At 37.2% G+C, this 11,620-nt stretch overlaps 1 protein-coding gene across 1 annotated transcript in view; it reads right to left on the minus strand.

Annotated features, from left to right (window-relative positions):
- Positions 1-1,518: 1,518 nt before the first annotated feature.
- Positions 1,519-11,620, minus strand: part of ZNF280C (zinc finger protein 280C) — a 30,379-nt gene continuing 20,277 nt past the window's right edge. The window contains exons 10-13 of the mRNA XM_082865315.1: positions 9,467-9,624; positions 8,683-8,783; positions 7,771-7,917; positions 1,519-2,096 (exon numbers count right to left, since the gene is read on the minus strand). Of these exons, the coding sequence (XP_082721441.1) occupies positions 1,938-2,096; positions 7,771-7,917; positions 8,683-8,783; positions 9,467-9,624 (565 nt within the window). The 3' untranslated portion in view covers positions 1,519-1,937. The remainder of the gene's footprint in view (positions 2,097-7,770; positions 7,918-8,682; positions 8,784-9,466; positions 9,625-11,620) is intronic.

Genomic DNA, 11,620 nt, shown 5'->3' on the forward strand with positions numbered 1-11,620 from the left:
CACCCCCCCAAAAAAACCAGATCTCCAGTAAATGTGACCTCTCTCTGGGGGTTCTTTGGGCAAAGGTTACTGCGGAGGTTACATCAATTCATCATACAGCATGGAGAATTTAATAATATTCAGAATTTTCTTAGAGGGAACTAATATAAAATTTCTAATTTAATATTCAGAAAAAGAAATGTTTGATTATACCCATTGGTTGATAACGAAAAACAGTCACCTATATGTTTGGTATCATACAAAAAGCACTGAAGTAGGAGTCAAAAGACCTGAGGTTAATTTCAGTACTACCTCTTCCTAGCCATGTGACCTTGAGTAAGTAACTTATCCTCTCTAAGCCTCATCTGTAATATGGGAATAATACCTGCCTTCTCTACCTCACTGGTTTGCTACAGGGATTAAATAACAGAATGTATGAAAAAGCACATGGAAAGCTTAATTCTGAAGTGCTAACAAGACATTTAGTCTCATTTATTAATAATATCATAATTATAGTATATAATTATTACCATTATTATTAATAAGGGAAGATACGAGAGAGGATTGCACTGCTTATGTTAGTATTCTGCGTGTCTTGTTCCAGCATGGAATGAATGGACTACAGGGAAGGATACTGGATAGCTTCTCTCCCTCTAGAGCTTCAGAGCATTGCTTTACATTATTTTAATGAACTCAAATAGCAGACATACTCACATCAAAGTTTAGTACTCAAATATAAGTACTAAATGTTTGGGAATTATTTCACTTTGGATTGTGCATCCCTCTACTGGAGCAAATAGTCAAAAGCTGACTTTACATAGAAGAAGTCAAAGAAAACAGATGTACATAAGGCAGAGGGAAAATGAAATTTGTCGTCAGATGTGTGTTTGCTCACTTAACAGTGCAATGCTAATTAAGAGAATTTGCTTCTCTAAGAGTTGACTCAGTAATACCAACTTCAACAAACTACGGCATTCAAGGCATTATGACAGATGTTGGAGACACAAAGATAAACATGATTCCTCACCAGCTGAAGCAGACATGTACGCTGCCAACTGGAAAAGCTCAAAAACAGACTATAGAATATTTTTTTAAAGTATTTTTTTAAATTAATTAATTAATTAATTATTTTGCTGCGTTGGGTCTTTGCTGCTGTGCGGGCTTTCTCTAGTTGCGGCGAGCGGGGGCTACTCTTCGTTGCGGTGAGTGGGCTTCTCATTGCGGTGGCTTCTCTTGTTGTGGAGCACGGGCTCTTAGGTGTGTGGGCTTCAGTAATTGTGGCTCACGGGCTCTAGAGCGTGGGGTCAGTAGCTGTGGCGCATAGGCTTAGCTGCTCCGCGGCATGTGGGATCTTCCCGGACCAGGGCTTGAACCCGTGTCCCCTGCATTGGCAGGCAGATTCTTAACCACTGCGTCACCAGGGAAGTCCCCAGACTATAGAATATTGGAACAACACAATGACTCAGTCTACAGTTAATATAGTTGCACTCACTGCAAAGGAATATGCTCCAATATAGCACATTTCAATCAACTCAAAAAACAATGGATAGGGCTTCTGCCTGCCAATGCAGGGGACACGGGTTCGAGCCCTGGTCCGGGAAGATCCCACATGCCGCGGAGCAACTGGGCCCGTGAGCCACAGCTACTGAGCCTGAGCGTCTGGAGCCTGTGCTCCGCAACAGGAGAGGCTCCGACAGTGAGAGGCCCGCGCACCGCGATGAAGAGTGGCCCCTGCTCACTGCAACTAGAGAAAGCCCTCACACAGAAATGAAGACCCAACACAGCCAAATAAATAAATTAATTAATTAATTTAAAAAAAATGGATAAAAGATTTTCTTTCCAAGCATAAGAATGATAAAACCTAAAATTAAAATTTTAATGACAACCAGAAGTCAATTTTTAATATTATATTGAATAGATTAAAACAGGCAGGGGTTTATTTCTATTATCATACAATGTTAAAACACAACATATTTAAAACTCACTTTTGTACCAGGAGGCAATCCTTCTAGCTCTTTAGGCTTTATAAATGTCCGATGCTGGGTCCTGTGATCCAGTTTCTCTTTGTAGGTCAAAAATTGTAGTCTGCATTTTGTACAACGATGAACTCCTTTCTTCTGTTTACAATAAATATTAGAAATAATATTAGAAAATAATTTCTGCCACCACAAATCCAGAGGCCTGAAATTGCTCTTAATAGCTAAAGAATTTTAAAACCAGAATTTTACCACATCCTATCATAAATAATTCCAAAATATTTCATTTTTTACAAGTACTTCTTGCATTAGTATTTGAGTTTCAAAAGTATTTGTTATCATACAGGCAATCAATATGATAATTATATCAATTAGATTACAATGGGACAAGTCCTATACTATTTGTAGTGTGAGTTTACTTAATTATTAATTTGAAGTATAAACTATTCAAACATATGATATCATGAAAATGAGCTATATTATACTTTTATTCTTGGAAAGATCAAATAATTTTTGTTATTTCCATTTGTTTCACAAGTTGGTAACATAAATTGAACTTTCTAAAACCAAACAAATTTAACCAGACACTCCCAAGAAAGTTATGCTATAGAAATGGTTGTATATGTCAGTGTTTGTCCAACAGAACTTTAAACAGTGATGATAATGTGCTATACTGCACTGTCTGATATGGTATCCACTGCCACATGTGGTTACTGAGTGCTTGAAATGTGGCAAGTGCAACAGAGAAATCGATTTTAAAATTTCATTTAATTTTAATTTTAAATTAATTTAAATTTGAATAGACGCATGTGGCTAGTGACTGATATTGGACGGCATGGTTACAGAAGCATAAATCAGAACAACTGATCTGAATTTACTATTTGAGAACCCCTTGACTATGTTCCTTCTGAAACCTGGTCATATTATTACTTTACCAATAGGAAACAGGACCGAAGAGAGATGTAAGGCACTTGGCTCATAGCTAGTTAGTGTTCTTTCTACTACATACTAGCAACTGCAGTTTTTTTGTATATGCTGTCATCAATTAAAATATGTATTGTACATTCATCGGTAAATTTGGAACAACGTACAAATATAAAAATGTTTTCTCTAAAGCTGTATCTCCACAGGTTCATCACTATTTGCATTTAAAACACAAATAAACATTTAGGAAAAATCAAATGAGGTAACATACATTAAAGTACCTAGCCATTACTGGTGCACAGCAGGCATTTGATAAATAAAAATTCCTTACAAAGTTCAAAGCAATAGGTAAATATAATGTACTTGTATTACTATTTAAGTTTCATCTTAAGAAGTATGGTTAATTGGATCATATCATAGGTACAGCCAACATAAACAGATTCACCTATATGTACTCAAGAGAGGGGAAAGAGGGGGGGAAAAAAACTCAGTCAAGAAGCTGATAGCAAGGTAACATGACAGAAAGTTCCCCAGATATAGGTCCCAGAAATCTTTTCTCTACCTGTACCTATATCTCATCCAGTTTCATGACTTTAAATAGTATTCATCCAACTGCCTACTCAACATCATTACTTGATATCTAACATGCACTTCAAATCAACATGGACAAAATTAAACTCTAGATTTTCCCCCATCCACCCTTAAAAAAAATCTGTTCCTTCCATAGTCTTCCCAATATCTCAATATATGGGAACATCATTCTTGCAGCTGCTCAGGATGAAGGAATTTGGTCACTCTTAACTCTTTCTCTCACACCCCACTGATAAAACCTTTCAGCTCTACCTTCAAAAGCATAATCTTTCCACTTGTCATCACCTCCGACCACTGCCACCAGATGAGTCCAAGTCACTCACCCGCACTCTCTCACAATAGCCTCCTACCTTCTTGCTTCCACTCTTTCCTCCCAACAGTCTATTCTCTCCATAGCAGCCAGAATAATCTCTCACATGCCTAAACACTCCAATGGCTTCCCATAACACTCCAAAATCCTGACTCTGGCTTACAAGGCCATATACTATCTTCCCCGCATTCTATTGCTACAACCTCATCTCCTACTACTCTTTCTCCCACTTGTTTACCATGCTCCAGCCACACTGGCCTCCTTGTTGCTTCTTGAACATCTAGATATATGCTCACCTCACTGCCTACTTACTGTTCCCTCTGCCTGGAACATTCACTCCCAGATAGCCACATGGCTTAATCCCTTATTTCCTCTGGAGAGACTTCTTTGACCACCCCACATAAAAAAACAGAAGCTACTCTTTCACCTCCTAAGCCCTGGCATTCCCTATCCTCATGTATTTCCTCCCTATGGTACTTATTACCAGCTGGCATACAGATACATTCAGACATAATACATATTCTCATTCTCTCTCCCACCTGCCACTATAATGCAAATTCCAGAGAGCACAAACTTTGTTTTGCTCACTTCTGTAAAACAGTCCCTGGCATATATTAAACAGTAAATAAGTATCTGTTTAATAACCAGTAAGGCAGGCAGCAAGAGACTGACAGAGAGTGCACATGAGAAGCAAGCACAATTAAACTAGTTCAAAATGTCTGCCATTCCATTCAATGAGCATTTGCCCAGAGCCCTGAGATGGGGACATTAACCTACTATTCCCTTAGATGGACTCAAGTCTTTCATATCTCTCTTATGCATGTATACCTGTGATGTGCTGAGAATAATACAGTACGTTTTTAAAATAACATGATGTTCAACCAAAAAAATGGTGACCTATTCCAAGGATAGAGACAAAAATTGTGTTGAACTTTTTGACAAGGATACTATATCTTTTGGGCGATTTGAAGGTTTTCAAGGCTAATTCTGACTCTCTGTAATATCTGCCTTTAGACCTAATGTCAGTGAAGAATGACTCTGAGGTAAAAGCTTGGGCCCTAGGTCAATTTTTGGCTCTGCCAACTATCAGAGAATGTGACACTCGGCAAGGTAACTTACTTTCTATAAAGCTTTGTTTCCTTATCTATGAAATGGAAATGATCGCATACCTGCTTTGTAGAGTGGTTGTAAGGATCAGACAAGATAATGCAAGTAAAAGCACTAGTGGCTGTCGTACAGCAAGTGATTAGTATATGTTAACTGCTTGTTATTACTATAAAGATCTAATGAGGCTATTTAACACATCTGAAATCCTTCATCCTTTCTTAAAAGTTGTACAAACTGTCCTGTTAGCGCTGAAATCACTCAATACATAATAATCTATTCTTTTAAGGAAAAGGTTACAACCAAAGTCTTTAAAAAGAATAAAATGAGCCATAGACTCAACAATTCTTATGGTCTAAAATTGCCCTAATATCATCTCAATTACAAGCTTATAATCTTGCTCAGCTATGGTTTTTGAGTCTTTTGTGAACAATTATATTCAAACTGAGAGTCTTTCCTCTATTGATTGCTGACTGCCTACCTCTTAGGTACTCCAAGCTTACAAAAAAATTGGGCACCCATGGTGTGTCAGTAGTCCCAAGACTACTCTCTGGTTTGATGATTCGATAGAAGGACTTATAGGGCTTAAAAGCTGTTATACTCACAGCTCTGATTTATTACAGTGACAGGATACAGAACAGGATTAATAAAGGAAAAAAGTGCATTGGGTGAAGTCTGGAGGATACTGGCACCAGTTTCCAAGTGCCCTCTCCCAGTGGAGTTGCATAGGACATGCTCATCAATCCCCCAGCAACTAACTGCAGCAACAGGTATGAAGTTTTTTGGTTTTGTTTTGTGTTGTTTTATTTGGTTTTCCAGGGAAGCTCTCTTTGAGTCTTAGAGCCCAGGTTTTTCATGGGGTTCAGTCACCAAACCTTCAGACTCCAGAAGAAAAGCAGGCATTCACCATAAACATATTTTTGCACAAGACCTAGAAAAGCTGGTACCACATGGCTCAAGGTTCCAGGCGTGTAAAACACTCATCAATTAATAACAAAGGCTCAGTTTCCAGAGTTAGCCAAGGGCTAGTTATGCAAGTAGACTCTTCTGAAAACGTGCATATTTGAGCAACTCAGACCTGCTGGGTTAACGCTTTCCTATATATGTGGCAAGTTAAGACATACAACTCACGGTATGAAGAGTGACTACAGATCAGGTTAAACCATTTAGGAGACACAGTCCACATAGCAAGCCCATCCATCTCTTTCTTACCTTTCTAAGCATCTATTACTCCCTCCACATCTACAACTCACTCTGGAGCTTAGTAAAGCACAAGAGAAAGAATTACGTTAAAAGCTTCATAATAAAATAGAGCTACTGCTTTATATCTCATTCTTTCTTTCAAAATCAAAGGTCAAAGGATGAAATACAGAGTACCAAGATCAGTGTTTCAAAAACTCTATTCCTAAAGAAATGTTAGTATGTGTTGTGCAAATAAAGGATTCAATGGTCAAATAAGTTTTGGGAACAACATATACAATATCACTTGCTTGGAGATTTATGATCTTTAAAGCATTTTTTAGCATGTTAAAAGCTCTGAAAAATCCTATCAAAAAATAAACAAAAAACTATTCATTTTGTAAGTGCAGCCATTTACTGAATTTCTTTTTCCAGGAACAATTTTAGAGTAGAACATCTATTTGACGTCTGATGGAACATGGGGGAAACTCTAGAATAGAAAGATTTTGCCAGAGTTTAACAGTGAGGTGACATACCAGGATAAAAAAATAAGCATGTTGCCATAACACAGGTGATCTTGAATGCATCTGCATATTCTATATTTATGATTTTTTCCAATTAACAACTATAAGTTGATTTCATGATTATCTAATGACTGGAACTGAAAGCAATGTTAGCACAAGTGCTGAATAAAATGGCCATGATAACGCATTCAATAATAAGGAAATGTAATGAGCTGATCAGTGAGGAGGCAACACCTCATTACATAATCAGATTCAGTAAATTCATTGACTTCTGATTTTGGCAAATGTATGACTGCTCTTTCAAGCACTCAAGAATAGGCTCACTGTTATCAAGTTTTCAGCCCAAATAAAGGATGGTCTAATTGTGTCAGGAAAAGAACCAGCAAGCATAAAATGAAAATTCAAGGGAAAGGTGCAAGCACTAGTACTGATATTCCAGAAATTACAAAAGCAGAACTGGTAAAAGTCATCTAAGAAACAAGTTATAACCTAAACACTGTTCTTTGGCATAGTTCACATATCTAGAAATGTGTCATTGCTGTTTCCTTTGTCACTGGCTGCTACAAGAGACCATCCTGGATCACTGATGACAACCACATGTCTTCTCATAATAAAAAGTAGGCTAGGGAATTCCCTGGAGGGCCACTGGTTAGGACTCTGCGCTTCCACTACAGGGGCCTCTGGTTTGATCCCTGGTCAGGGAACTGGGATCCACAAGCCGTGGAGCGCAGGGGTGGGGGGGGGGAAGGTGGACTAGAAAGTGGAGATAAAGTTTGAAGAGAAAGAGGAAAACAGAAGATTGTGAATCCTCAATCTTATCTTCCTTAGTTCAAACTTATTCTTTTCCCTGCTCTTTAAAATCATTCCCATTCTCACCACTCTTAAACCCTTGAAATGTCCAATATAAATATTCCACTCATCTTTCCTCTTCCCCTCCACACTAGGCTCCTATTTGTACCTACCTTTCAGAATTTTCACTATCCATGAGCCTCATCATCACCAGGAAGCAGACAAGGAGAAGAAGTGGAAGTTTCACAAGTATTTCAGCATAAATTATGAATTAATGGTGTCATTTGGAAAAACTTTGCTTTCCTTCTAGAACAAATCTAACCAATGTTCTAAGTTTATATATATAACCTTTTCACTAAGACAAAATGAACAAATAAGAACTGCTAAACCTCACCTGATGCTTCATGTAATGATTCATGTAGGGGGTTGCCATTCTACTAACTTTGAGGCAAAATGGACATAGCAAGTTCTTAGTATTTTCATGGGATGCTCTAAAATGAGTTTCTACATCAGAAAATGTTGATGATCTAAACTGGCAAACCTAGAAATATAAAGAAGATTTAATTTAACTTGAAAATTTGTAACCGATACGCAATTATATCAAAGTAGCCACAATAAGTCATTTGTTTAGAGTAACACGATGTAGTACTAATTCAGCTCTGCTGCCTATACAACCAAGGATCCTGATACTGCAAGTAATACAGATAATCTCTGAAGCAGAAAAGTTGTCTTTCAAACTTTAGGGATATTCCTAAACATCAGTAGATTCCCTTCTTTTCAGATCTACTACCCCCCATCCCCATCCTGACTTGAATTTTCAAAGTCTGACACCTCTTGACCGATAAAGTTTTTCCTGTTACATCAAATGAGGATCCTCTTCTTTGGATTTTTAAATAGCATCCAGGCTGTAACAGAGGCAATTTATCTTTATCTTGCTATCTTACTGGGGACCCTTGAAATTCTGGAAAAATACTGGCCCCAAAGCCTTTAGTTGAGTTCCCCGTAACTAACAGTATTTCCGATTTCTCTAACACGTCTATATTCTTCCCTACAGGGTAAGAAAGTCAATATGTTTGTCTTTCTCCAGCAGGGCTTTTTGTTTGTCTAGCAGAGGGGTCAGCAAACTATGGCCCACAGGTCAAATCCAACCCACCACCCACACATACATGAGTTAAACCAAGAGTTTCAACTATTGAAGAGGGTCTTCATTTTAGTAATTCATTTTTATTTAAAAAAAAAAAGAACAATACTATTTCATGGCATGTGAAAATTAAACACCTAAATACACAATAAAATGTGTGTGTACCTGGCAAACATACGGCATTTCACCGGGTTTATGAGTGTCCTTCATATGTTGTAAAAGAGTATGTTCTGTTTCAAATGATAATTCACAGATTTTACAAATAGCTGAAAGTGGAAAAAAACACATTACATCATTTTAAGGATGTATAAATCAAAGATTCAGTTTGCACATCCATAACAACAGCAGCAACAAGTAATAATAATAATAGTGGTGATGGTGGTTCCAACAATTCTAGTGTGGTTAACTTTGTAACGCTGTTCTAAGGACTTTACTTAGTATTAGCTTGTTTCATTCTCATACCATCACTGAGAGCTGTACTGTTAATTTTTATCCCCATTTTTTCAGATGAGGAACCTGAGGCACAGAAAGATTAATTAAGTTGACTGACATCTCACAGCTGTATTAAGAGGCAGAGCTGGGATTTGAATCCAAGCTAACTCCAGACTCTGTGATTTTAACTATCACTGCAGTTACTTTTCTTATTAGAGTGTAAATGAAGACCATTAATTTTATATTTGCAAACCAGGGAATCTGAGTTTTGTAATTTACTTCCTACATACAATGCGTAAGCTATGCCAAGGAAGTTTCAATTTACAAGAGGGACTTCAATTTTAGTAAGTAATTTTATTGAAAAGTTTATACAAGTTAAAATATGCTTTCAACTTTGCCCCCAAATTACAAAATCTATTTCTTATTCTTATTTTTCCATCAGAATTCTTAAGGATTCCTCATAGGTTAGATAATCAAAATCATTAATGTTCAGGATTTTAATAAAATTGTGACTTACTAGAAAACTCATGGGGAGTGTGTGTGCTCTCAATGTGACACTGCAGCTGGAATGGTGTGGGATACTGACGGTAGCAGTGCTGGCAGGTGGTGTGGTTTTCCCAGCTCTCAGTGTTCTGCTTCTCAAGTTCCAAATGATGTTTCATGTGGTTCATAAACCTATAAATGATTGTGAACAGGTTCAAATATTCAAATTTATAACCAAAGACAAATCTCACAAATAAGTACCTGAACCTAAATGTTAAAAATGCAGTTGTATTACTCAAAATAACACCTCTAAAGCCATATAGTCCTCTGGAAAAGTGTGCAATTCAAATGATCACTTTCATTAAGTGCATCAGTGAACATTCTTCTTTGCATCTTTGTTTTAAAATAATCCATTAATATAGTTAATACGAAATACTGCTAATTTGCTTCCTCACCATTATTTCAGATTAAAATTTTTTTGTAAAGAAAAACAGCAGGCTTCTTTTCCATACATGAAATACTATTTACATTTTAAAATAAAATACTTAAAGGAAACTCTACCACCAAGAGCAGCTACAGAATCATGAGAGAAATCTTTTGACGGCCTTGCGATATACAATAGCTTTCAGCTGCTTAAAAGACAAATTGTTAGTATTTTTATTTGTGTCTTGGTTTCTACATGCATGTAATAGCAATTTTAATACATATAATTACAAGAATCTTTTATTTAATGATACAGGTTTACCGTTAGCACAAACAGTTCATTTTAACTCACAGACTGTGCCCTTTGTAGCACAGTCCATTTTTCAGTTCTACATTCTGCTATGTCAGATTCCCTAAAAGGCTTCTTATGAGAAGGAACTATGACCTTTAATGGCAGAGAGTACAATATAAACAGGCATATCTATTTCAAACGGCTTACTGAAATGTTTTACTGAATTTCAAAGTAAAGTTATTTAATCAAAATTACAATCTCAAGTCTGGGTCAAATATTAATAGCTAGTCACTATGAGTCCCTAAAGGAAATAATCTTGAAATGAAGTAATAATGTCAGCAACCTAGGCAGCACTTATTACAGAGGTTTTAACATTTATCTCTTCACACCTCCAAAACACCACTTATCTTTAGAGCTGCTTATGGTACACTTTGAAATATCTTTTTCCCCCTTTCATTTTAATATCATCTCTATTAAAATCTATTTAAAAATCCTAGTCTTGCCTAAATATTTACATATAAAGGTCATGAGCCATTAACTTTCAGCTCACAACTTTAGTAAAATGTATTTGTATAAAATAATCTGTTAACTACCTATCTCTCAGTTATTACCCTGCCCCCATCAGCAGCTCACACCTCTTAAACCAGTAGATGGAGATGTGGAAAAAAGGAAACCCCTCACAAGGCTATTCTCAGAATAAAATAACCCTAACTGGTTTTGGTGACACTCGATGTAGGGAAAAATATACTACAATATGTTGACAGGGCTGAGAGGAGAAATCTTGAGCTATTAGGGTCTACCATCCCTTAAAACCACCACCTTTATCACATCAGATAATTATAATTTCTTTTTTTATGGTAGGAATAATTAAGATCTAGTCTCTTAGCAACTTCGAAGTTTATAACACAGTATTGTTGTCTATAACCATTATGCTGTGCATTAGATCTCCAGGACTTATTTATCTATAAAAAGTTCCAAGTTTGTGCCCCTAAATAACATATCCCCAATTCCCCCATCCCTGGTAACCACTGTTCTACTCTGTTTTTATGAGTCACAGAGTTTTTTGTGGTTTTTTTTGCGGTACGCGGGCCTCACACTGTTGTGGCCTCTCCCGTTGTGGAGCACAGGCTCCGGATGCACAGGTTCAACGGCCGTGGCTCACGGGCCCAGCCGCTCCGCGGCATGTGGGATCCTCCTGGACCGGGGCACGAACCCGTGTCCCCTGCATCGGCAGACGGACTCTCAACCACTGCGCCACCAGGGAAGTCCTGAGTCACAGAGTTTTATCGTAACATTGTTTCAGTGTTACACAGCAAATAACAATTTCTCTTCTGTTAAGCTACTGGGACCATTAGCAATTGATGGCTGGTAGGGCTTGATAAAAGGAGGTAATGAAGTGTGAAAACTCATATGAATAATATAAGTGAAAGGTCTTTGAAAACTATAAAACGCTACCATAAATGTAGCATTCAC

The sequence above is a fragment of the Leucopleurus acutus genome (assembly GCF_964270905.1).
Source record: "Leucopleurus acutus genome assembly, chromosome: X".
Taxonomy (NCBI): domain Eukaryota; kingdom Metazoa; phylum Chordata; class Mammalia; order Artiodactyla; family Delphinidae; genus Leucopleurus; species Leucopleurus acutus.